General features: G+C 44.0%; 3 protein-coding genes across 5 annotated transcripts in view; 1 reads left to right on the top strand and 2 right to left on the bottom strand.

Annotated features, from left to right (window-relative positions):
* The window catches only part of cyfip1 (cytoplasmic FMR1 interacting protein 1), a 27,069-nt gene extending 4,664 nt beyond the window's left edge, over positions 1-22,405 (top strand). Inside the window, exons 2-31 of one of the 2 annotated variants that reach the window (XM_041039516.1) lie at positions 645-762; positions 1,623-1,712; positions 2,201-2,278; positions 2,393-2,494; positions 2,577-2,758; positions 3,531-3,627; positions 4,001-4,129; positions 4,219-4,323; positions 5,171-5,262; positions 5,624-5,741; positions 6,328-6,450; positions 6,824-6,949; positions 7,036-7,202; positions 7,661-7,808; positions 8,810-8,963; positions 9,537-9,693; positions 10,456-10,552; positions 11,097-11,173; positions 11,462-11,570; positions 11,668-11,787; positions 11,991-12,190; positions 13,300-13,387; positions 17,244-17,387; positions 17,612-17,702; positions 19,528-19,658; positions 19,763-19,835; positions 20,623-20,717; positions 20,838-21,076; positions 21,157-21,304; positions 21,726-22,405. In XM_041039516.1, the coding sequence (XP_040895450.1) occupies positions 646-762; positions 1,623-1,712; positions 2,201-2,278; positions 2,393-2,494; positions 2,577-2,758; positions 3,531-3,627; positions 4,001-4,129; positions 4,219-4,323; positions 5,171-5,262; positions 5,624-5,741; positions 6,328-6,450; positions 6,824-6,949; positions 7,036-7,202; positions 7,661-7,808; positions 8,810-8,963; positions 9,537-9,693; positions 10,456-10,552; positions 11,097-11,173; positions 11,462-11,570; positions 11,668-11,787; positions 11,991-12,190; positions 13,300-13,387; positions 17,244-17,387; positions 17,612-17,702; positions 19,528-19,658; positions 19,763-19,835; positions 20,623-20,717; positions 20,838-21,076; positions 21,157-21,304; positions 21,726-21,890 (3,762 nt within the window). In that variant the 5' untranslated portion in view covers position 645 and the 3' untranslated portion in view covers positions 21,891-22,405. Of the gene's footprint in view, positions 1-641; positions 763-1,622; positions 1,713-2,200; positions 2,279-2,392; positions 2,495-2,576; positions 2,759-3,530; positions 3,628-4,000; positions 4,130-4,218; positions 4,324-5,170; positions 5,263-5,623; positions 5,742-6,327; positions 6,451-6,823; positions 6,950-7,035; positions 7,203-7,660; positions 7,809-8,809; positions 8,964-9,536; positions 9,694-10,455; positions 10,553-11,096; positions 11,174-11,461; positions 11,571-11,667; positions 11,788-11,990; positions 12,191-13,299; positions 13,388-17,243; positions 17,388-17,611; positions 17,703-19,527; positions 19,659-19,762; positions 19,836-20,622; positions 20,718-20,837; positions 21,077-21,156; positions 21,305-21,725 lie in introns of both variants that reach the window. The other variant, XM_041039515.1, reaches the window with a different exon arrangement.
* On the bottom strand, positions 13,742-14,577 carry LOC121182889 (fibronectin type III domain-containing protein 9). Its single transcript, XM_041039520.1, has one exon. The coding sequence runs from the start codon at positions 14,575-14,577 to the stop codon at positions 13,939-13,941; it is 639 nt and encodes a 212-aa protein (XP_040895454.1). The 3' UTR covers positions 13,742-13,938.
* Positions 22,326-26,098, bottom strand: nipa2 (NIPA magnesium transporter 2). Of its 2 annotated transcripts, none has more exons than XM_041039518.1 (6): positions 25,933-26,098; positions 25,031-25,279; positions 24,511-24,567; positions 23,968-24,058; positions 23,707-23,867; positions 22,326-23,531 (listed from the first exon to the last, which is right to left on the bottom strand). In XM_041039518.1, exons 2-6 carry the CDS (start codon positions 25,167-25,169, stop codon positions 22,873-22,875), a joined length of 1,107 nt encoding a protein of 368 aa, XP_040895452.1. In that variant the 5' UTR covers positions 25,170-25,279; positions 25,933-26,098; the 3' UTR covers positions 22,326-22,872. The 2 variants fall into 2 exon arrangements, with proteins under 2 accessions (XP_040895452.1, XP_040895451.1); XM_041039517.1 differs by lacking the exon at positions 25,933-26,098 and adding an exon at positions 25,384-25,550.

Below are 26,098 nucleotides of genomic sequence, written 5' to 3'. Positions count from 1 at the left end.
CACTGATACAGTACTAATCTGTTATCACAGTTTGCGAAATCACACAGATTTTACAGCAAGTCTCTGATATCAGAGCTTTCTCTTAAAAATGAAACTCTGACTCTGCGTCGCTGTTCCATTTTTAAAATAACCTGTTGGATGCATTTTGTCGGTTTTTGCGTGTAGCAAAGCGTGTTATCAAATTGATAACACAGGAAGTAGGAAAAAAATGGCAGATTGATAAGGTGGTTTTGTTTTCAGCAGCGCAGACGTCATGGTTCAGCATGGACCTTGTTTGTTGATTAGAGGCTCTTTGGAAACGGAGCTCTGTGCAGGCTGGTAGCTGTTTGCAGAATGAGGAACTCATCGAACCACATGAAGCTCCTCTGAAGCGTTTATTCACAGATAAAGGCGCCGTTTACTGCTGGTGATGTAGAGTTTTAGACTGAAGTTTGGTGTTACCACCCCATCCCCTCTGCTGTGCTGCTGGTTATCAAACCAAAACAATGTATTAACCAGTAAAACAAAGCAACATCGCAGTGACTCACTGTCATTGTTTGGTTCCAGCTTGTGCACAGAGCTGCCACGTTCTGTCTTTTTTCAGGGTCGGTCTTCCATTTTTGGACAGCGGTTGTAAATGCGATTCTTTTTGTCCTTTTCAGCAGCATGGCGTCCACGGTGACTTTAGAGGATGCTCTCTCCAACGTGGACCTGCTGGAGGAGCTGCCGCTCCCGGACCAGCAGCCGTGCATCGAGCCCCTCCCCTCCTCGGTCATGTACCAGGTCAGTGCGGACGGCCCGGGCTCTGCCACTGTCCAACCATTTGTCATCTAAGCAGACTGATAAGACACACTTCCTCTGAGACACCCAGTTATTTCATGATGTTTGTTCTAGTTGGAGACATTCTTACTTACTTACTTTAGATTCAGTGATTTGTTATTTAAACGGCGACTAACAAACACGTTGTCATGTTTTTATTGGATGATGTCTCTTGTGGACATTGGACAGACATGAAAACATTTTATACTCTGGCCTTCAGGTAATGTAGAAACATTAAAGAGCCCTCTCTAGAGCCAGCGTTTGGTTTGTCCATTCTGGGCTACTGTAGAAACACGGCGCGCTCCCTATGTAGATATGAAGGGCTCGTTTTAAGCTAACGAAAGCAGAATTACAGAAATAATTATTCTACAATAATACAAATTCCATTTCTGCTGGTAGATCTCCATGAATCCTACACACTGGTCCTCTGAAGGATTATTGATTATAGCTTCTTCTTTTGATCCAGTTTTCTGTTACAAAAAAAAAAAAAAGAAAAGTGCCAGTGGTTCTAAGCGAATAAGAATTTATTAGTTTCAGACTGCAAAATGGTATTAAATGCAGAACTTCACTACAGACAGCACATGCATGCATCATTCTGGACATTAGTTTAATTAGTTAACACTTCGTATGAGGTGTAAAATGTAGACAGACAGAAATAATGAAGTAAATGCAGAAGTGTGAAATGATTTGGGTAAAGCGTATCAACACGTTTGCATTGGTTAAATGTAGCATACATGCTTACTGCTCACTAAACATTACATATGTCTTACATCTGTACCTGTGTTATCATCTGTGAACATAACTTTCCCATCTTCCCACAACAGCCCAACTTCAACACCAACTTCGAGGACCGAAATGCCTTTGTCACCGGCATCGCCAGATACATCGAGCAGGCCACCGTCCACTCCAGCATGGTGAGTGAAATTACATATCAGTGTGTCAGCTTTCTCTCTCACCTCAGTGATTACTGAGTGGGAAAAATGAATTCACCAGAATGAGGTCAAGGGCTTGCTGGGAACAGGACCTGGTGAGGGACTTGTCTGTCCCCACCAGAGCGTTTGGTATTGTCTGGCAGGCAGCTCACAGGATCCAGGCACAGAAGCAAATGGCCCGGGGACAGACGGGTTCTTTGGACAGTCTCTTAACAGGAATAGCGAGGCTTTGTGTGTAATTAGTGAGGAACTAATTGCTCGGGGTTGGAATCAAACAGCACTTTGCATGGAGGCTGGCTTGAAAGCACTGGGAATAAAAGACTTCCTAAAGAAGCAATGGTGCACACATGTTTTAGACCTGATGCACTGTATGTGTATTGATTTGATTTAGTTTGAAAAATGTCAGCCAGTTTGGAATTGATTGGTCTGATTGATTGATTGGTTTTGTTTTTTTTTTTTTTTTTTATTAGAATGAGATGTTGGAGGAGGGACAGGGGTACGCCATCATGCTCTACACCTGGAGGAGCTGCTCACGTGCAATACCACAGGTAACCACTGTGTTTCTTATAACGCTGCGTCTTTCCATGACTTAGTTATAATCAATAATCAATTGACAGAAAATTAGTAATGCAACTTTTTGTTTCTTTTTTTTTCTGTTCTAGGTAAAATGCAACGAACAGCCCAACCGAGTGGAGATCTATGAGAAGACAGTGGAGGTCCTGGAGCCTGAAGTCACCAAGCTGATGAACTTCATGTACTTCCAGGTAAATATATATTTATATGTCCACGGAGACTGTCCCTGACTGATCTTTGAACTTAACCTTTCCTCTCCTCTCTCTCTTTCAGCGCACAGCGATCGACCGTTTCTGTGGGGAGGTCCGTCGTCTCTGTCACACCGAGCGCAGGAAGGACTTTGTCTCCGAGGCCTACCTGCTGACCCTCGGGAAGTTCATCAACATGTTCGCTGTGCTGGACGAGCTGAAGAACATGAAATGCAGCGTGAAGAACGACCACTCTGCCTACAAACGGTACTGAGAGACACTGAAAGCTGCAGTGAACCGCCCGTGTTCATGCTGCTGATTCTCACGTCTGGCACTAGATGGCAGCATCAGTCAACAACCCTGAAATCCATGCACTGTGTTCTCTTTTTCCTCATGCCTTGAACAGTAGGTGTAAGACCCGGGGTTTTCCAGCTCTGACTCTGTGGGATCCCCCTTAGACAAAACGGAGACAGCTGTCCCACCACCCCACCTTTCTTTGTCCACAGGTTTTCAACATAGGAAAAATAGAAAATCTCAGTGTGTGCATTGATAAAGGAGACTGTCAGTGCTCAGTGTCAGTATAGTGACCATGGGAATGGTAAACAGGAACTATAATGGAGTGAGTGAGCTTTTTTTTTTTAAACCTATACTATACAATTTGTGTAAAGGGCTGCCATTAAAAGTCATGGCGAATTACCTACTGGCAGTTCCCGTTTACAGTCTCTGGATTACTTTGTGACTGAAGAAAACTGTTATTCCTAAACAGATTTATGGATGTTTATCTGCCATGGAGACATAATGATATCCTCAGGAAGTGTGAGTCATGTGGATGCTATGCATGTGTGGTCAGAGGTGACTGAGTTCTGACTGAGAATGACACAGATCGTGGCTCATGCCTCTCCTCTCCCTCTGTGATGGACGTTGGCCTCACAGCTTGAAAACGTCAGTGTTAGACTGACAGAGAAAAGATGCTTTATGTCTGTTTGGTGTGCTTTTTTATTTTTTATTAAAACAAAATCTGTTTGTTGCTCTCACTCAGAGCTGCCCAGTTCCTCAGAAAGATGTCTGAGCCCTCGTCCATTCAGGAGTCTCAGAATTTGTCCATGTTCCTGGCAAACCACAACAAAATCACTCAGGTTGGTCAGATGTGCATCGTGTTGTACAATATATTCAAAATATTTTTAACACTGAAGGACTTCTCAACAACTGTTTCACTGCTCACAAGTTTCCCAGCTAGGTGTGGAACATTTGCAAAAAAAAAAAATAAGATACAGGATTATTTTTCTTTATTCTTCTATGATGCATTTAGGGATTTACACAGTGGATAAAAGAATAGATAAAAGAGTGGACATCCTGTCAAGCAAAGAAAGTCTCTTGAGGCTGAGGTGAAACACAGTTAGGGACATTTACAGTATATGTGAACGTGTTAGCAGTTAAATGAAGCTTACTGTATGATTAATATCTTTATGATTTAATAATCAGCCATGTGTTGTGTGTGCGGTCTAACAGTCTCTGCAGCAGCAGTTGGAAGTGATCAATGGATACGAAGAGCTGCTGGCAGACATTGTCAACCTGTGTGTGGATTACTACGAGAACAAGATGTACCTCACTCCCAGTGAGAAACACATGTTGCTCAAGGTAAGAAAAGCTCTGCACCGGCAACTGGTAAAACAATTCATGGACCCACTCATCCCACACACGTGAAACCACTGTTCCTCTGTTCCCAGGTAATGGGTTTTGGCTTGTACCTCATGGATGGAAACAGCAGCAACATCTACAAACTAGATGCCAAGAAGAGAATTAACCTCACCAAGATCGACAAGTTTTTCAAGGTAAGGATGTGTAAACACACGTCGGACACGTGAACATACTCTGTCAGGCTCTGCTGTAATTCACTGCAGTTTCCCCACACGCCTCAAACAACAGTTTAATTTGCATTTTATTTACACTTTTTAAATAAAGTGAGCTCACATAATACAAATAATGAAAGGCAAAGGTGCAGCGACTCACATCGACCAAACAACAACAACAACAACACAAAAAATGTTCATGTGTTTCAAGCACAGTCAGACACATCTGGTCACTTTGGTCGTGTGATTTCTATTTAATGGGGCCATTGATTGTAATTGCTGCTCATGCTATAGGAATCTTTAGTAACCCTATGATGCACCTAGTGTTTAGTGGTGATTAGTGGCTTCATAAAATTCATCTGCACAGTGTTAAGTGTTTCCCCTGATTTCTCCATTTTGAAACTGGACAGTAGCACTGATTAACTGCAGAAAGCTGCTTTTATAATCCACTGGAACAGCAGGAATTTGTGGGTAACTGATAATAAATCGTTAAGGAGATGTAATGTGCAACCAGCTACTGGTAAAACAAGCTCATCAAGTAAAAATTTCTGGAGGTCAACATCACTTTACATTTTCCCAAAGTTTAATAAGAACAAAAAATAAATAAATGGCAAAGAGGGAATAAAGAAAGAGGACCTCTCTTAGTTTTACCTCTTCAGTACTGGACTGTAAATATTTTACATATTCTCTTTGGGGGATGGTTCTTTATATTTTCTGAGTAATTTCACTTTTCCTTTGTCTCTGAATCAGTGCATGAATTTGTCTGCATGTTTCCGCTGCTTTAATATGGTATTAAAAATGCAAATCTGTGTGTTCTTGATGTTCACAGCAACTCCAGGTGGTGCCTCTGTTTGGTGACATGCAGATCGAGTTGTCCCGGTACATCAAGACCAGCGCTCACTTCGAAGAGAACAAATCCAGGTGAGAGAGACGCAGACGTTGCTGGGTCAGGACGTCTCTGTGTCACCTGTCACCTGCTGTGTAACACACTGGTACAACCAGTGTCATCGTTACCACTGTTTCACTCACTCCTCATTCATTTGCTGTTGTTCTGGTGGAAGTCTGAGCATCATGATCTAGAGCTATAAGACTGTTTGTATTGATAATGTGCAGAAATTATGATATGAGACTAGCGTTTATCATAGATATCGTTTGTCATAGTGTTGATGAAGCTTAAAGAATAAGGCTGGTATTATTTTTCCCTGCTTTTCTCCCTGTCAGTGTTAATTTATTACACATTTATTACACATATTCCTCACACTCCTTCTCTCTTACCCCTCAGGTGGACTTGCACATCTATTTCCAGCAGCCCTCAGTACAACATCTGTGAGCAGATGATTCAGATCCGGGAGGATCACATGCGCTTCATCTCAGAGCTGGCTCGCTACAGCAACAGTGAGGTGAGTATGAAATTCCACGGGGTTTAAAGTGAGGTGTGCCGCTGGTGGAAATCAGTAATGAGCGAGGTGTGGGATTGTCTTTGAAGTGAGCGGATCAGTGGATTACAGGTATATACAGTGGTGACCAGAATCTTGAGACCACTTTCTCATTCGCTTAGAAAGTGGTCTCAGGATTTTGGAACCAGCTGTTGATGATGTTCGCCATTATGTCAGATATGAGCCCGTTCAATAAAGGAACATACATCACGTCCTCCACCTTTCTGCTTCAACTGACAGTCTGGCTACACAACTGTACAAGAGCTCCTCTAATGCCAGGAATATTCCATCAATCAGAAATAACAGAAGAAATGTTGAGAATGAGAAAGTAATTTTAATGGTCTCATCCTGAACAATGACATTTTACTCCTGGGTGTTTGCACTCAGTGCTTTTCATTAAGGCCCTGAACTTTCAAATTCTTTCCACCAACACATATATTCTTTTCACTGATTCATACTGTGAGAAAATCAGGGTTGTATGGAGCGGACCTTCAGTGTTTGGCTCAGCGTGTGTTAAAGTGTGTGTGTGTGACTTTGTGTGCTTGTGTAGGTGGTGACCGGATCAGGGCGCCAGGAATCCCAGAAGACGGATGCTGAGTATAGGAAGCTGTTTGACTTGGCTCTGCAGGGCATGCAGCTGCTCTCCCAGTGGAGCGCTCATGTCATGGAAGTGGTGAGGACAGTAAAATAATGAATACGTTTAAAATAAGATTAGATCGTTATATTTCTATATCTACATGTGCACATACAGTGGGGTCCAAAAGTCTGAGACCTCTCCTTCACAGATACTTCTGTTTTTCATTTGTATTGAATGTAATTCAAATTTATTCATTGCAAATGATAAAATCAGCTCAGCAAGAGTGAAAATCTCAGTCTGATGAGTTTGTATTTCTACATTTCATGTGCTAATTCTTTGCCACTGCATAGAGCTGCAGAGATCACCATAGCAATCATAGTGAGAATGCTGATCCCTCCCTGACCGCTCGATGTTTGTTTGTTTGTTTGTTTATTTATTTTATATTAAAACCACCTGACTTTTCTGACAGTATTCCTGGAAACTGGTTCATCCAACGGACAAGTACTCCAACAAGGAGTGCCCTGACAATGCTGAGGAGTATGAGAGAGCCACCAGATACAACTACACAAGCGAGGAGAAGTTTGCCCTCGTAGAGGTCAGTCCTGACCTTATCACACACGCAGTGCGCTTTGTGAACTGCAGTTCAGTCTTATCGCTGACTGAATGTCGTACTTTTGGCAGGTGATCGCGATGATAAAGGGACTGCAGGTGCTGATGGGACGCATGGAAAGTGTGTTCAATCACGCCATCCGTCACACCATCTATTCAGCTCTGCAGGACTTCGCTCAGGTCACGCTGCGTGACCCGCTGCGGCAGGCCATCAAGAAGAAGAAGAATGTCGTCCAGAGGTAAACGCCTCACTGCAGACTGCACATTGAAACCCAAAGCAATACATTCTATGTGTTCTAGACATTCTGAGATTACGAGTGGGCACCTGAGACTTGCTTTATGTAACACAAGTAGTTTAAAAGTGGCTGCCACTAGCTCCTTCATCAGTGGAGGATGTGAGTATAGTTTTGTCTGGCTTTCCAGGCAGTGTGGTGCATATAAACAGGTGCACTGTGCAGCTGCTCACTGAGAAATCTCTGTACTCTCAAAAAAAAAAAGAATCCTACTGAGTTGTTAAGGCTGTCTGCCACATTTGTTCCGAGCAGCAACATCTCCTGCATGCTTCGGATTCATAATTCACCAGGGGAAGCTGTTTGCCGCTGCGCTGGTGTTTAAAGCAGTTGGTACTCACACAGACTCACCAGCCGGTGGTTACCCAGTAAACTCACTGCGGTTTCTGAATTGTCCTCTTACGCAGCGTTCTCCAGGCCATTCGGAAGACGGTCTGCGACTGGGAAACTGGCCGGGAGCCTCACAACGACCCTGCCCTCCGTGGAGAAAAAGACCCCAAGGGTGGCTTTGACATTAAGGTTCCTCGCCGCGCTGTGGGGCCCTCCAGCACACAGGTCTCATCTCCACGCCTCCGCCGTTCTTTCAACCCGTTCTTTACTGCGCCTCATTTTAACCTTTCCTGTCGTCGTCCTTTTCCTGTACTCCAAGGCCGTACACCCTGTGACCCCAGCTGCCGCCAGGCCACGTTAATCAGGATTACGAGCCTCACATTGCCCTTGTAGCTCATCAGATTTAAGCTCAGTCTGCAACGTGTCATGTCAGAGTTGAATCACCTCTGAATATGGGAGATAATATGAGCTCAAAAGGTCTCATAAATCTGCCTGTTGTGTTCTGCATTGTTCTCGTCTTCGTTTCTGAACAGCTATTAATAAGCCTTAACATCTGGAGTGTTCTTGTGTGGCTCTATTTAAAGCCATACATCTCAGTGCTGAATAGCATCTGTGCAGTTATGTTCCATATCAGACATATTGTCATCATTTAGTAGCCTCGCTCATGTTGCATAAACCACAGATTTATCAGCTTTGTGCTCAGTTCCAAGAACTAATCTTTTTTTTCAAGGTGCACGACCATAAAGCCCCAAACAATCACCTTCTTTGATTAACTTCTGCGAATCAACAGATTTCAGCTTGTGTCCGTTGTAAATTACAGAGCTCACAGGTCTGAGAAAATGTTCCCGCTGAGGTGCACTCACACGCATTTTGAGTAATAATCATAATCATCATCCGCAGCCTCCCTGCTGATGCACGTCGGCTATGCTGCAACAACCAGAGGAAAATCCGTATTCCTTGTAAATTGTCAGGTAGATGTTAGGTTCAGTATTTTAAATGAAATAAATATATAAATAATAAATCTGTGACATGTGGGAGGCAACACAGAGACAAGAGCTTTTCTACAGGCCATCCTCCTGTAATGAGATCACCTGTATTACAAGGATAATGCCCACTTGCAGGTGATGTGGCTACTAAAACCACTGGGATGTGGATCGTGATGAGATTTCACTTACACTGTTTCTCTCTTTTGTTATATACGTATATGTATATATATATATATCTAGCTCTACATGGTGAGGACCATGCTGGAGTCTCTCATTGCTGATAAAAGCGGCTCTAAGAAGACTCTGCGCAGCAGCCTGGAAGGCCCCACCATCCTGGACATCGAGAAGTTCCACCGCGAGTCCTTCTTTTACACCCACCTGCTGAATTTCAGTGGTAAGAAGAACCAGCAGTTTGTGTGTGGTCCTGGCTCCACCGACCTGTCGCTGCTCATTCACTACATTTCTAACACATTACTGTGGTTTTCCACTTTGCTTAAGATGCATTTTGTATTAATATTCTGTGCAGACTGGAATGTAAATAATTACCAGTCATGGCAGCTTTTTGGCCCTCTAACATTGTCCACTGCCAACCCTGTTTGTATCATGTTCTATATGCTGCATGTCCTTCTCCTCCTCTCCTCCATTCCCAGCTGTCCTACCTTCCTCCTCTTCCTCCTTTCACCCTGCCCGGCCATCAGCAGGAGGGTCCCCCATATGAGCCAGGTTCTGCTCGAGGTTTCTTCCTGTTCAAAGGGAGCTGTTTCTTGCCACTGTCGCCTAAAGTGCTTGCCCTGGGGTCAGGCTCTGGGCCTCTGTGAAGCGCTTTGAGACGATTTCGATGGTGGAAGGAGCTGTATAAATAAAATTGAATTGAACTGAATTGATCCAGTTGTTTTCTGAGAGCCCTTTAGATGGAGCCTCTCTTGTGAAGCCTGTTTTCTAAGAGCCTGTTTTCTCTTCCACGCAGAGACCTTGCAGCAGTGTTGTGACCTCTCCCAGCTTTGGTTCAGAGAGTTCTTCCTGGAGCTCACTATGGGTCGCAGGATCCAGTTCCCCATTGAGATGTCCATGCCCTGGATCCTCACTGACCACATCCTAGAGACCAAGGAAGCTTCCATGATGGAGTATAACATGCATTTTGTGATCTATTAGACCTCCAACATTTTAGCGGTTTAGTTTTTGGAGCCTTTCTTTAGCATCATCTTTTCACGCTTGTCTCAATCTCGGATGTGAAGCGTCAAGACGAGTTCTCCACGGTTTAACTTGGTAGTTGGAAGGACAAAGACGACACAGATTCTGGGCTTTGAATTTGACAGAACAGTGGTCAGGCTGTGTGAGATCACTGGTGGTGTGACTGGGCCAGAGGCATTCAGCCACTGCAGTAGTTGTTCCTTCTTATCTTATGTTTTCAAAAAAAAAAAAAAAAAAAAGGGACCCTGGGTAAAATCCTGAAAATTGGGATAAACCATGAATGTCTGTTTTAAATCTTTGCAGTAGGATTATGTTGATGTGAGGCAGGTTTTACATAAGCCATTAAGCACATCACAGCTGGCATGAACAGTAAGTGCTGTAATTCAAATGTTCACCCACAATAGCTGAAAAGTCTTCGCATCAACCATAGATGGACATAGGTATTCAACAATAAGCGTTTTTTTGGAATGCAGCGGACTGCAGCTGTAGCTGAGTGTATGGAAACACTGGTTTCAGCACCATATGAACCAGTATGGAGGCTCTACTCTCTCTTTCCTTCTGTTTAGCTAATTGCCATATTCCAATCTGCTGTATTCACATTGTTGAATGAATTTGTTGTGCAACACTTGCAGGGGACATTTTCACCTCAGTCCTGAATTTAAGCTGTTCTTTGGTTTTCCTTCGGTCCCCTACAGGTATGTGCTGTATCCCCTGGATTTGTACAACGACAGTGCACACTACGCCCTGACCAAATTCAAGAAGCAGTTCCTCTACGACGAAATAGAGGCTGAGGTAGTAGATTAAAAATGTTTGGTGTGTGTACTGGATAATTCCATTTTCCATACTGACAAGCTAAAACTCCAGAATGTCACATTAACAGACATATTGTTTGCTATAATGCAGTCTCACATACACCCTCTGTGTCTGCTGTGTTCATTATTCTCAGTCTTTCTGTGAGCTGTTATCACAATGCATTTCCTGTCATTATGTAACGGCTTATAGAAATGCAAATAATAGAATTATAAAACCCTTTGTTAATGTTTATGTTTGTATAGTTGGAACAACAAAAGAAAGCAAGAAAAATAGAACTGCCTGTATCCGAGAACCGCTCGTGTCAAATCATGTCAGATTCCATCTTTCACAGCAGAATCATTACATATAGATGAAGGAACACTATGTGCAGTGACGTCTGTTTTCTGTGTAAATGAACTTTCTTCTTAAAACCGAGTGATTTGCAAGTGCAGCATGAATCGATGGGGAATCAGGTGTTTCCTTCTGTGGGTTTGTTCCCTGTTAAGATGGTCATCACTTCTCATGAGCTTCTTTATTATTCCAGGTGAACTTGTGCTTCGATCAGTTTGTCTACAAGCTCGCTGATCAGATATTCGGCTACTACAAGATTCTAGCAGGAAGGTAGGTGAATCATTTTACAAGAGTTTTCTTTTTCTCAGTGTTCTGGTAGTGAGGGTGCGTCAGACTTACCGGTGGCATAATTCCGTTTATTACTAGGGGATACCTCTGAAGTTTGCAGGTGTTTGTTTAGTAGCTCAACTAATTAATTTTTTTATTTAAATGGCTGTAATTAATGGATGAACAGGTCAATACTTTGCTAGAAGTAATACATTGTGAAAATTGCTAGCTAAAATTTCTGCATTAAAAGTCATGGATACATATTTCAAATAATTATCTTAAATTCCTCAGTCTTCTACTGGACAAACGTTTGAGAGCTGACCTCAAGAACCAGGGGGCCAATATCCCCTGGCCCGCCTCCAACCGCTACGAGACTCTGCTGAAGCAACGCCACGTCCAGGTATACGCTGTACCACTCGTGCTCTTCAGTCCCTATGTACTCTCCATTATTTCTGCCTCCATGTTGTTCCTTCTTACTAAATGGTTGTGAACCTCAGCTCCTAGGCCGCTCCATTGATCTGAACAGGCTCATCACTCAGAGGGTTTCAGCTGCCCTTTCAAAGTCTCTGGAGCTGGCCATCAATCGCTTTGAGAGTGAGGACCTCACCTCAATCATGGTATGATCTTTGTGAACAAATAACCTCCTCCTTCTTTTTCCTGTTCGTATCTGTGTGTGTTGTGTGTGTTGTGTGTGTTTGTAGAGGCTGAAATGAGTTTTTTATGCTGTAAAATTTGTCCTTGGATTGATGTGAGAGTGGGATCTGTGCGTCGGTCATCAGTGCAGTTACACACTGTTTTTCTGTGTCTCGCTTGGTTAAAGGAACTGGAAGGTCTTTTGGAGATAAACCGCATGACGCACAAGCTCCTCAGTAAGTTTTTGACTCTGGACAGCTTGGACGCCATGTTCCGCGAGGCCAACCACAACGTGTCCGCCCCCTACGGCCGGATAACACTGCACGTCTTCTGGGAACTCAACTATGACTTCTTGCCAAACTACTGCTACAACGGTTCGACCAACAGGTGTGTGAGTTTGTTTCATTACCCACTGTTTCCGTCAGTACTGTGCTGCTGTTAAACTGCTCGACTAATTAACTCTTACAAAAAAATAGCCATCAGGCTACTTCCTGCCATTATGCTGCAATCATGATTAATCGTCATGTTGTAGTTACACTGGTCATTAGTTACATAATACACAGGTGGCACAGAGAGGCATCAGCAGCAGGACATCACCTGCTCTGAGTCAGTGAAACGCCAGAATGACAAAACCCGATTCAAACACACAAATACAAATATAAATGTGTGCAACTAAATCAGCCGTAGCAAAGGCTGCATTACCATCTGGGCAAAGCGGGAAAGTGCCCTTCAGTCCCAAAGCTCCGGGGGCTCCAACAGGCCCAGTTACACTCCACAACCAGCGTGCAGTAAGACACGTCACCTGAGTCTCTGAAAGCTCTGGTCTTATAGAGGCGTCCTGGGTAAAATTTAAATTTTAAAAACTTAATGATTTTACTTAATATTCTGCTCACACATTTTCATTTTCATATATTTTTCATAGGAGTTTTCAAACGAGTTTTGTCTTAAACTGCTTTTCTAAAACTTGGTGCAAGGTAGGGACATTAATTAGTCTTCAGATTATTACTCGTGCGTGCGTGCGTGCACTTGTAGGACTATCTGTGTGAGGACTAGTTTGAGCATACACCTCATGGAGTGAGGACATCTTGGGAATGTGAGGACAGTTTGGTTGGTCCTCCCAACTTCAAATGGCTGTTTGAGGGTTAAGGTTAGAACTGGGTTTAGGTTAGGGTTAGGAACTAGAGAATGCATTATGCCAACGGGAGTCCTCACAAAGGTATATGCACATACACAAGACTTTGGAGTGAGGACATTTTGGGAAAGTTGCTCCTCACTTTCAGACACACCTTCAGATGTTTAGAGGTTTAGACTTGGTCTTAGGGTTCAGGTTAGAATTAGGTTTAGGTTTGGGTTGAAGTTAGTCTTTTAGTTGTGATTTTGTTATGACGTGTTTTTGTTTTTGCCATCCTTTATTGTGTACATTAAATCCTGGTGTTGGTGATAGTAGAGCTGCATGTTTGAATAATCCGTGTGTGTGTGTTTGTGTGTGTGTCCAGGTTTGTGCGCACCATCCTGCCCTTCTCTCAAGAGTTCCAGAGGGACAAGCCACCCAACGCTCAGCCCCAGTATCTGTATGGGTCAAAGGTCAGTACATGTTTTTGTTTTTAATCATCACCCACAGAGAAAATACAATCCTTTCATTTATTCATGATCCGTTCATTACATTTATGTTGTTGGATTCCATGAGTTGATTTGTGACACGTCTTCACTGACTGTCTCCACATGCTGAAGATTCACTACATGTTAGCAAAACATCAAAATCTATAGAACTTGAGTAGAAAAACATAATTATGGGAAACAGTTTGTGAAAACGCTTAAAACATGCACAAGATAAATGGAAAAATGTAGATGTTTGCAAAAAATCTAATTACAAAAGCACTGAGATAATTAAGTCCTTTGTGAGCTTGTTGTTATTTACAAGATAAAACGTTCAGTGGACAGATAAATAAATTATTAATTACATTTATTAACAGTTATCATCAGGTTTGAAGCGGTGCAGTGATATCTTGTTTTAAATGGTTCCTGTGAAAACATTTTCCTCCTAAACCCAAATAGGATTTTGTCAGCAGATGAAAATACTCAGAGACAATTCAGTCCGAGCAGAACAATGCTGTGATGACCTCAATCCAGTTGATTCATGCTGGCTCGCTGCCAGGCTGCTTAGCGAGTGTCCTCTGCTCATGGTCTTGGGTAATTATGTGGCTAGTGGTCTGCGCTGAGAGGCGGGGGGGCGGCATGACGGTGGCGTGTTTGGCGCTGCCTGTGCTGCTGCCTCGGGGAGTGTACAGGGGTCCGGATCCGGACATGTCTTGGAGGGCTGAGCTCGTCACCACCGGGCAGGCGTCTGCCGCCTGGCTCGGGAGGGAGCAGATGGTGTGAAGACACCCCCACAACAGGATGCCGGCAATGACCAGGAGCAAGATGCAGCAGGTCAGCCAGACGCCCATGGCGAGATCCCAGCTCGCTCTGTCGTGGCCGTCGCTGCTCTCGCTCGGAGTGCTGAACACCTGGCACTGGTCCCGTACCGGATTGGCGGCCTGACACGTCACACACAAGAAGTATGCGGTCTGGGGGACGAGGTTGACCAGGTGTGTGCTGGTCTGGCTCACGGGGATGCGTTCCTCGTGCATGAAACTCTTGCGCTTGTAGCCCATGAGCAGGCTGTTCCAGTTGGGGTCGTACATGACGCTGTAGAAGGTGTCGAGGCAGCCGGGGGACGATGGCCAGCTCACTCTGGCTGAGGTGGCAGAGACGTTGTACACTGCAATCCCCATGAGAAGCAGCTGGAGACTGGAGCCGATATGAGCGAAGCGTTTTCTCGGTTATTTCAGCTTTTGTATCCTCACGATGTGAAACCGAACTGGAAGAGAGAGATGACATCAGCACAGACTCAGACACTGACAGGAATAAATTCAGACATTTCTGATTTTTGTGTTTCTTTCCACCCAGCGACTCATAAATTGAGCCTCCAGCACTAACAAGTGCTCATTAATCACTGTGTAGACAGCAGACTTGTTGGTGTTGTGGTGCCTGTTTGGTGTGTTTACCGTCTATTTTTGACATTTAAAAGTAGGTTCAATCAAATGTAATTGCTTCCTTCCTGTATATCCTGCTCACACCGCATAGTGTTAAATGTAACTAATGAAAAATGTCATGTCCACCCACTCAGCTGACACCTACATCATACAAAGCATAAAAGGGGAAAAAACCTGTATCAGGGGATAATAAGCATTGTAAGAAGGATTATCTAAGACAACATGCAGTGGTTGGGGGGAGCGGGGGGGGGGGGGAGCGGGGGGGGGGGGGGGGGTGTACAGACGTTCAGCAAATTATATAATGTTTGGCTCAGCTGTGCTGTCAGTCACCTGTCGACCTCCCTGGTCAGGTGTGAATGGAACGACCTGTGGTTTTAGCTTTGATTTGAGGTTTATTTTTTTTTATTTATTAAAACTTTGCGTATAAAATACAAAATAACGGCATCAGGACCTAAAGCGCACGTCACGCTGTCACAGTTTGGAAAGTAAATGGAAGAACAAATCCCATCTTCAGTTTTACATGGCAGGAAACAGTGTGTTCACTGCCGTTTAAACTAATGCAGAGTGGGTGTGGTGCTTATTGGGAATGAGGCACATTCAAAGTACATGGTTTACTTTTACTGTTTCTGCTCATTATTCCTTATTTTTCAGTAGACTTTTCTAATGTGGCCGACATAAAAACATTTTCAGACACAGATAATCTTACAAAAATAGCAAGTTCAAAGTCAGTTTAATTTTTTTTTTCATACAGAATTAAATTTTTTTTTCTTTGTCTTGCATTTGCTGTAACCCATAGCAACAAAACATAAGTGTCTATGCGGTAAAGAGCCACGTTAGGTGAATCAGTAGTGGTCATTCATTCAAAGCAGGAAAGGAGGGAAGACTTACCGGGAAAAGGTTGCCAGCATGTGTTGAACATACCAGTTTGCAGGCGCCTGGTTCAGATTGTCCTGTACCTTTGCTGTTCAGTCGTATTAGCATCTGTTCCACTGTCTCTGTATGAAGAGCTGTGGCGCCGGGTGCTGCTGTGTAGGTTGTCAGCTTCAGGAGTGGACCAGCAACTGGTGTGTCTTTGCCTCCGCCGCTGCCTCACTAGTGGGAGAGCTGCTGGATTAGAGCGCCAGCTCCAGCTCTGTGCTGACAGGAGAGAGAGGGAGCAGAAACCTCTTGTGGTGGATGTTAGAAAAGAGTCTTTATACGTATGTTACATGTTTTAGAAAATGGTTGCACATTTGGCAGCTCTGATGTTTTCTGCTCTCTTTTTTTTTCCTCTCTAGTTTATCTTCGGAAATTATAGAAATAGTAATCTTTGGTCCATGCCATGATATTTTGAAAATCTGGGGAGAGGGGGCTAAAACGCTGTTCAGTTGATCGACCCATCTGTCCAACCATTTGATTCAGAATGAAATCTCTCAACAACTGCTGGTCAGATTATCCTGAAATGAACTGTGGATATTTAAGGTCCCCAGAGGATGATTCCTAACGCTGCCCGTGATCCCCCCACACTGGGGTTTCTGTCAGGCTCCTATTCCAACGATACAAAAAAATCAATCATCAAAATCCAGTGGGCAGGCTGGCGTGAAATTTATCCTCTGCATCTTTAACACTGAGCTTGGCTGTGGCGCCGCCCTCTGGCCAAAATCTGCACACAACATGTCTCGTAACGGACGAGGCAGATTGCCATTCAGTTTTCTGAGCACATTCATGCCTCTTAGGAAATTAACCAATATTAACCAATAATGTTGTTGCTCAGTCCACCACTTTGACTCAGACCGAGATTTGTTGATAACTATTCAGTGGATTGCCATGAAAGTTTGTGCAGGCATTCATGGTCCTTAGAGAATGAATCCTACTGAATTCAGTGAACTCTCTTCCTTTAGCCCGAACACAAGGTTAAAAGTTTCACTCTCACCTTGGTTTATGACCAAATACCTGCACAACTAATGACATTCCAGTTAGCCTCAGCTGTCCTTTGATTTAGCAAATGTTAGCATGCATGGCTGTACTTAAGCTGAGCCTCACAGAGCCACTAGCATGGTTATAAGTGTCTAGTTATCAGACTATTCTTATATTACTAATGGATGTTGGCTTTAAGTTGTTTTTTTGTTTTTTCATAATTTTTGTTTAATATCACAAACATAAACTGTTAATGTGTCCTTGGCTGTTAATGTGTTGAAAGTGTTCACTTTGACAGAATGAATCAGCTGTGCTATAGACACCAATAGACCCACAGGAACCCACTTTACCTTCAGGAACCATTTGGTAATGATGCAGAGGGTTCTAGTCAGCGGTGGCTTTCATAGAAAAAATAATACGTCACCCCCACACAATACAGTGTTGACTGAAATGTTGGAGCCCTGCACTGAACTTTTTCTTGTTGTTACCTGTCTTTCCTCTGAATATAGACCTTGAATCTGGCGTACAGCAGCATATTTAGCTCCTACAGAAACTTTCTGGGGCCCCCGCACATCAAGGTCATGTGTAGATTGCTTGGCTACCAGGGCATTGCTGTGGTGATGGAGGAACTGCTGAAGGTCGTCAAAAGCCTGGTGAGTACGTCAATAAGCCGTAACAGTGTGTGGGAGGCTGAATGCCGTTGCTGATAGTGAAAAGAGGACATCACTGCAGGGAGGGATGTTTGTTAGTTGTGAATGTAACTGGTATATGTATATATCTATATATATATATATATATATATATCTATATATATATATATATATAGATATATATATAAATATGAACTGCTGCTTAATACTCTCCTTTTCTTTTATAGCTCCAGGGCACCATAATGCAGTATGTGAAGACCCTGATGGAGGTGATGCCCAAGATCTGCCGACTTCCCCGCCATGAGTACGGCTCCCCAGGTAGGTGAAAATGTGACCTGTGCTCATTGTTGGGTTTGTCTGTGGATTCGTTCTTAGTTTATTGATATACAGGGGATGTGTATCATTGAATGTCCTTTGAGAGTTTGGCAAGCATTGATTTTAATCGGAGTTGTTATAAATGATCCTTTCATGCCACTGCTCACTGCAGTGCAATGATGAAATCAAAAAGTCCTAACCCAGCCGCTCCTTTGATGGTGACATTTCACGTTAGTGTTCTTATCCCCCTGCAATCTGCTGTTTATAAATAACTACAGTCTGCAACTGAAAAGAGCTGGTCACGAAAAATGTCCCTTGGATGCTGTGAGTCAGGAGGTACCTCTCTCCGGCTGGAGGAGCCAGGTTGGAGGAGCCAGGCTGTGCAGCCACTGACAATGAGCTGTTTTAGAGCTTTAATTGAAGCTTTCATACGTGAGGGAAACTGGTTACTATGCTATTGAAATGCATTCTTGTGAGAACCCCTGCTTCAGCAAATAACATGGCGTCAAATCTACGTGAAGGAGCAGAACAAATATAAAGGGTTTTACTTCTGTAGCTCAAACAGCTTTTTCCTGTTCTATCTTCACAGTGCAGTGAGGGGACGCAGCAGAACAAAGTGAGGTAGAAATCACACTGCGTACCTTGGTTTCAAAGAGCTCTGTGCCTGAGATATCTGAGGAAATTAGCCGCGCTGCCAGAGCAGCGGTGCAGATGGCTGGCAGCATGTGCTTATTGTTGAAAAGGTTGTACCTCCTGCTGCAGTGAGTGGTTGAAGGTTGTGTTTTTTTCCAGCAATATCTTCATTAATATTATCAAATTACTGGTTCTCTGGTCTCCTTCTGAGAGAGTGAGACAACACTTCTCTGCCCGTGGTGAACGTAGATCCAAGGCAGCAGTATGTACATCATGTATGTATGTATGCGTGTTGTTTTCGAGGGTGTAAACCTAAAGTAAAAACTTTTAACCTCTGTCCTCTTTCCTTATTTGACCTTTTTCAGTTTTCTGCCCTCAAACACACCAGATAACAAAGAACAGGCTTCCTGATAAGATTAAAATAATCAGAAGGAAGTGAAACAAAACACACCTGGATGTGAAGAACTACATCCATTATGGTGAACACTTAAACTCCTGGTCACTGCTGTTGTGTTTGCCTCATCAAAGTCTTTGTGTTTTCTTTGTGTGCACCGGTTGCACCAGGAGAAGGAATCCGTCTCTTCGCCCTGGAGGCTTTTTATCACAGACACTTCATCCTTGTAATTTAGGATTTTCACAGTAAGAGTCCTGGGTGCTTTGGTGTGAGCTGAGCTCAGAGCGGTGTCGGGTTCAGAGCCTGTGGTAACCACTTTACCAGGAATGTGCAGGCCCACCCCCCCCTCCTCCACCCATCGGCACCGCGGGGCAGATTAATGAGTCTCGGGGTCTTGATCTAGCCTCCAAATCTCAAGTTTTCCTCAAGTTCTTTGTTTTTATTTTCGAGGGTCTGAGCTTCAGCTTGTAGAGAGGCGATGCTAGTTTTCATCAGATTTAAAGTTTGTGAAAGCAGCTGTTACCAGGTCAGGTGGTCGGTCTTTGATGGAAACTGCTTGTTGGTGTTTTTGTTTGTTTGTGTTTAACCAGATTCCCTTTTTGAGAGAAGCATCATCGCTGTCAGTCACATGTTTAATGTCCCAGAAAGGAAGCGGGGCTGGAACGAGGGGGTGCGGGGGGGGGTGCATCCTCTCAGCAGGCCGCCGTCAGCAGAACCACCGGCTGACGGCTGTTTAACGGTGTGATAGGTGTGTGATAAAGTGTGCGATGAGATAACAAGGTTTCTTCCGTTTCTTTTCAGGTATCCTGGAGTTCTTCCACCACCAGCTGAAGGACATCGTGGAGTACGCGGAGCTCAAGACGGTGTGTTTCCAGAACCTGAGGGAGGTGGGCAACGCCATCCTGTTCTGTCTGCTGAGCGAACAGAGTCTGGTACGGATCGAAGATTTTTTTTTAATTTAGGATGCATTTAGGGCATCTTCACACCTTCCTACGAACCAGCCAGTGTTTTGAATTTTATTGTATCTCCCTCCCAGTCGCAAGAAGAAGTTTGTGACTTGCTGCATGCTGCACCTTTCCAAAACATCCTTCCCAGAGTCCACGTCAAAGGTAAATGCAAGAAATAACGTAGAGTTTATTAACCAGTGGTAAAGTCTTAATGGTTTAAACAGAGATAACGGTGCACACTGTGAGAGAGTCTTTCCTGCGAGACATCGTCGCACTTGTTCACACACACACAGTGACACAAACAAAAAAAGAAGTTAAAACCCTGCGTGCTTTCTCACCTCTGCACAGCCGGCCAGTCGCTGCATGAAGACGTGTGAACGTCTGCTTACCGATTTCAGAAAGTTCTCCGTGCTGTGAAGCTGTTCGGCTTTTTGAAGCAGCTCTGGTCAAGCAACATAAGTTTGTCAGTTTTTTTCAAAATGACGATGTTATCGAAGTTTACTGATTCTCTGTTAGAAAGGTTGCAGTAAATGTTTAAATGAAGTGATTTCAGAAGCAGCTCAGTCCCACTGCTTGTATCTGAAGATGTTTATCTGAATAAAGGACGGAGTAACAAACGTGTGCACTGTTTTAGAAAAGGTGAAATAATAAAACCCTAGCTTTAAGCCAACAGGAGCTTGTGGAGCAGCATTTTCAGCTGTGTGAGTGCTGACAGCAGCAGGACAGTGTGGGATGTAGTAATGGTAATGAAGGAACATGTAACTCCATCTGTGTGGTTCACTTTTGTGTTTTCAGTAGTTACTGAATAACAGTGGAGCTATGCGGAACAGACATGAGACATATCAGACTTTGAAGGATCAGTTGGTTGTTGGTTTTGGTCTTTTCTCGGGATATTCCTGACAATAAAGAAAACAACACCACAGGACTCACTGCTTTTCTTTTCCTGCAGAGGGAGAACGGCTGGACGCCAAGATGAAGCGCTTGGAAGCCAAATACACAGCGCTGCATATGGTTCCGCTGATCGAGCGCCTCGGCACCCCACAGGTACGGCGAGCAGACAAGTGGCCGGACAGGATGCTCATCACTGCCTGAGATGCTGATGTGTTTGAGAGTGACAGTTCCCAGTTCAGCTGTGACATGAATCCTTCTTCACTTCTCTTTCAGCAAATAGCCATCGCTCGTGAGGGCGACCTTCTGACCAAAGAGAGGCTGTGCTGCGGTTTGTCCATGTTCGAGGTCATCCTCACACGCGTGCGAGCCTTCCTGGATGACCCCATCTGGCGCGGGCCGCTGCCCAGCAACGGCGTGATGCACGTGGACGAGTGTGTGGAGTTCCACCGCCTCTGGAGCGCCATGCAGTTTGTGTACTGCATCCCTGTGGGAGCCCACGAGTTCACCGTGGAGTGAGTGCAGCACACATCTGTACCGCAGTGATTTAAAGCATCGCATCTTTTATTAACCCTCTCCCATTCCTGGTTTCCAGGCAGTGCTTCGGAGACGGCCTCCACTGGGCAGGCTGCATGATCATCGCCCTGCTGGGACAGCAGAGACGCTTTGACATCCTGGACTTCAGCTACCACCTTCTGAAGGTGCAGAAACACGACGGCAAGGATGAGATCATCAAGAGTGTGGTAAGTTGGGCAGATCAGGGTCAGCAGAACTTTCAGAAACTGCGAACTCTGAAACAAACAGGATAAAATGTGTTAATTAGGGACTGTGAGTTTTAGATTGTTACCTGGAGACAGAGCGAGTGCAGCTGTTGGTTGTCTTCATATTAAACAAATAGACAGGAGTGGTATCAGTCCTCTCATCTAACTCTGGGCCACAAAGGGAATAAATGTACTTTACAAAATGTTGAAATATTCCGTTTAGGCTCGGACTCAGTACAAAGCATCACAGAAAACTGACGAACGTCTGAGAGAAAACTTTTTTTTGGTTTTCTTTTTACAAAATTGATGATCTGCCCAGATATTACAGCAAGACTGAATAAGTGGAATAATATTTTTCTGTAATCATGAGTCAGCGTGTTCACATTTTTTGGTTTTCTTTTAGCCACTGAAGAAAATGGTCGAAAGAATCCGCAAATTCCAAGTCCTGAACAATGAGATATTTGCCATCCTCAACAAGTACCTTAAGTCCGGGGATGGAGAGAACATGCCGGTCGAACACGTCCGATGCTTCCAGCCACCCATACACCAGTCACTTGCCAGTAGCTGAGCTGCTGCTGCTGCCATGGTCAGTACTCTGGACCAGCATGAAGATCCAAACACTGTCAGCATTACCACACTATCTAGACTTATTCCTCCACATTGACTTTAGGTCTTCAGTAGCAAAGGACCATTAAATATAAGGAAGTTGGGCCACTTTTTTTTTTCCGTCAGAATGATTTTTTTGTATTCACTTGTGCCTTATCAGAAATGATAGATATTTCTCCTTTTATTGATGAACTATTCTTTGTTTTATACTTGCAGAAAGTTATAGATCAGGGAAGGGAAATTAGTTTTATCAGATAAATATTTAAGGGTTTTGCAGTGGTGGATTATTAAGGGTGAACAGTAACCTGTTTTAAGTGGGGGGTGAAAGTTGTATTTTCTATACCGAACATGCATGCTAAACAGTTTAAAGGAAATTGAGAAGTAACAAAGCTCATACTCATGTTAAGCATTTATTCATTGTGCCTTGTGTTTCGAATGTTTTAATCATTTTAATTCAATAAATATGTAACAAATCTGTTGGTTGATGTCCAGAGCTTTTTATGTAAACACTACAAAAAAAGTTCAGAATGACTCCCAACAAAAACTGCTGTTACTTTCAAGTATCATGAAAACTCAAATTTGTAGTGAAAGTCCTTTTAAATGTCGTCATCTTCAGCAGGACCTCATATAGAAGATATATTAAAACTTTTTATCTGTTTGATTTATAGAAAGTAAGTCAGTGCATGAATATGCATGTACATATAACAAAACCTTTCTTAAAAAAACTCATATTTACAGCGCTACAGAGGAATGAAATAAAGTTCTAACTGTAACTGAATACGACCGGGTCATATTCGGAGAAAAGTAAGGCAAATTAAAACATTAAGTACAATCCACTGGTCTGTCCAAGTCACTTTTCCCATACAGCTGATTGTCTCATTTTCTCATACGCCACAACAATGCCATGGTTGGTCAGTCAGTAAGGGGGCTGGGGAAAAAGTTCTTCAATGATCCATGGAGGACGTCACTGTCCCATTTCTTCTTGAGACGCTGTCAAACGGCAAACCCATTTCTCTGTCCTCCATGTCCTCAGTGGACTCATTGTGTAGCAGTTCATAGGTGCTGTGAGAAGCTATTCCATTGGCTGCAGGAAAGGCCCGTTCCTCCTTCCTCATGGACACAGCGAGAGTAGCCAAGCTAACACTAATGTCTTTGAAGGCGTGGAGCAGGAAGATACCCACGATGATGGTGAGGAAGCCACTGAGGGTACCGATCACGTCGTCTGTGCCCATGTGCTCCCACTCCTTGAAGAGAATGGCGGAGCAGGTGAGCACAGACGTGGTGAAGAACACGTAATAGATGGGAGTCACCAGGGAGGTGTTGAATATGTCCAGAGCCTTGTTCAAGTAATTGATCTGTGTGCTCACGCAGGCCACCAGACCCAGAAGCAAGAGCCATGCCAGCGGATTCTTCACAACATTTTTCCCGGCGATTGCTTCCTTTATGGCGATGCCCAGTCCTTTGACACAGGACACCGACAGAGCCCCGATTACCGAGCAGATGGTGATGTACACGAGGATGTTGGTCTGACCGTGGCGGGGGCCCACCACGAATATAAAGATGACAGCCACGATGATGACAAGAGTGGCAAAGACAAAAAACCCTAGGAAGAAGGGAGGAACAGGCTGTTCAGTTGGATTCAATGTGAATCTGAAGAAATACAATAAGAATAGGTGGTAATCTTTAAAATTAAGCACGATTTTGAGAGGAAAAGGTGGCATTGTTATAGGTAACAAAGCATATACTCCAAAGCACTGTAAACACGATTTGCTCTGTACCTGGGTCGACCAGCTTCCTGGCCATGTGCTCGAGGCTGCTGATCTCTTCCTCCTGCGGCGCGTGGATCACCATGGTGGTGGAGCCCAGGATGCTGAGCAGGCAGCCGAGCTTCCCGTGCAGGTTTAGCCGCTCTGTCAGGAAGTACGACGACAGCACCGCACTGCAATATGGTATTTATGATCAGTCACGTGTGAATCTGCTCAACAAATCCATTTAGGCAAGGTTTAACTGTCCACGACTCATGCAGTGAATGCCCGTACCTCACAAGCACACTGAGGGCTCCCAGTGGGGTGACCAGAGTCGCAGGAGCAAAGGCATATGCTGCAAAGTTGGCAGCTTCACCAGCACCCACTGCAAAGGATTAAGACACGTATGTGACGGATATGTTGAAATGAAGGCAGACACTGAAATACCATCTGAGGTTTACGGCCCTGTTAACGCATAACGCATGTGTTGCAACAATCTTCAGCACTGCATGTCAGCACTGGTCTGATAATCTGTTTATGTTCAAACTGGATTGAAGTTGGTGGAAAATGTATTTGAGGCATGTAGATTAACTGTCATCGCTCTGAAGACATTTCAGCGACATAGTAAAATGAACATATTTAAACTGCACAGTGACACAGTAATTTAACAGACTCTGAATAAACATCAGTTTCCTGTAACCTAGATTTCTAAAGAAAAAAAAAACAACTTCAACCCAAGTTTTAATCTTTATTTCCACGTATTATTTAATCTGCAAATCATCAGATCCATGCTAAACGGGCTTCTACCTCATCACATTTAAAAACTAAACCACTTACTTGATAGAAGACCAGCCCACCATAGCCATTCTTTTAGATATGCGTGACCACCCTGGCCTGAAGCAGAAAAAAATAAATATTTTACAACATGTGATTCCATTCATTTCAATAACACTTGCATGTAAGCAAAACCTGAACTACGTAATCCTGGCAGCACGTCAGGTATTTGCATTGGTTCTGAGTGGAAAGTCAAGTGAAATAATGAAGTTAATGATTGCTAGGCCTAGTTGCTGTTGATTCACTCACTCACTCACACACACACACACACACACACACACACACAAACAAATGCAAACACACACCCTACATAGGTGAGTAGAACCAGACAAGCCTGAAATGTAGGAAAAACGTCATTAGGTATGTAAATGGGCTGTCCCCACTGGTTTGACTTCTTAGCTGGCTTTCAGTGTTGCACAACTAGATCAGGGAGTGCCTGAGCTCATCTTCCAACGCTATACAATTTGTTCCGTGGTGTTTTGTTAGTTGTGATGTGCATTACACACTCAGAAAACGTCCATACCTGCCCGCATCGATCCCTTCCTCGCCAGCCTCAGAAGTCCTTTCTTCTTGAGGATAAAACTGCCTCCGATGAAGATGCTGGAGCTGATGGCCAATCCCAGGCCGATGTAAAAGTCATACTTCCCCCTGTCCTGACCCATAGTGAGGCTGGATGCGTTGTTGATGTTGTTGTTGTTGTTATTGTCTGTCACATTTACGACCAAACAGTGTAGATGCTGACCTAAAGTACAGTTCTGGCCAGCCCAGACACCTGAGAGCAGAGCACATGGAAGACAGCAAGACATTAACATTAAGCTGCTGAGAGAAAATTAAAAAAGTGAGGCTGCTGATACCATCACAGCAGTGATGACCTACCGTCTCCACAATCGATATTACAAACGGAAACCATAATTTGCTGTGTGGGAAGAATCCATCGGAGTAACAGCACATCTAACGCTATCTGTTGTCACTATCAGCTGGTCCCATACAAACACACAGCCGTGAGTGTGGACTAACAGACCGCTTGGGTGTGTGTCTTGCACTGAAACTGCTATGTAAATGTTCTTACTTCAAGAAACAGGAATTCAGGAAGTGACACGCCGCGATGGTTAACATTAACCCGGGCGCGCTAGGTGCAGCTTTTTAACGAGCTAGCCTGAAGTCGCCCATTCACGGGGCTGGTTTGATAATTACCGGGGCTGTTCTGGGCTCTGCTTCGACGGCAGCAGGTGCAAAAGCACCGCCGCATTGTATTCAGATCATTTTACGCAGTGTTTAATTGCTAGTATGTCCCCTCGTTAGCCACGTTAGCTTACACTGGCTAGGTGGGCTAGCTGGTTGGCTAGCGAAGTCACACAGCGTTAACCAGGAATTTCAGTGCGAGTTGCTTGCTAGGTTTGAGAAGTCACAATGAGAGATAAATACCTGTTCAACGGCGCCTGGTTTCCCCCAACGAGAAGACGGCGGTAGCAGCTAGAGGTTGGCTAACGGCTAGCCTGCTTTCCCGGCTCTGTGGCTAACCATCACGTACTTCTCTGTCTCTCTCTCCCTCTCTCTCAGCCAGCACCGACACCTCTTGACGACTGCCGCA

This window comes from Toxotes jaculatrix, chromosome 6 (assembly GCF_017976425.1).
Source record: "Toxotes jaculatrix isolate fToxJac2 chromosome 6, fToxJac2.pri, whole genome shotgun sequence".
In the NCBI taxonomy this organism is placed as follows: Eukaryota; Metazoa; Chordata; class Actinopteri; family Toxotidae; genus Toxotes; species Toxotes jaculatrix.
The sequence above is the reverse complement of the archived record's forward strand: the minus strand, read 5'-3'. Positions and strand labels throughout refer to the sequence as shown.

What these genes read in the sequence shown, in the direction of transcription:
- LOC121182889 (XM_041039520.1), bottom strand. Translation starts at nt 14,577, where the DNA reads ATGGGGATTGCAGTGTACAACGTCTCTGCCACCTCAGCCAGAGTGAGC.
- nipa2 (XM_041039517.1), bottom strand. Translation starts at nt 25,417, where the DNA reads ATGGTTTCCGTTTGTAATATCGATTGTGGAGACG. An exon ending in GAAGGGATCGATGCGGGCAG is followed by an intron (nt 24,568 to 25,030) that starts GTATGGACGTTT and finishes TTTCTGCTTCAG; the next exon opens with GCCAGGGTGGTCACGCATAT. An exon ending in GCCCTCAGTGTGCTTGTGAG is followed by an intron (nt 23,868 to 23,967) that starts GTACGGGCATTC and finishes ACCATATTGCAG; the next exon opens with TGCGGTGCTGTCGTCGTACT.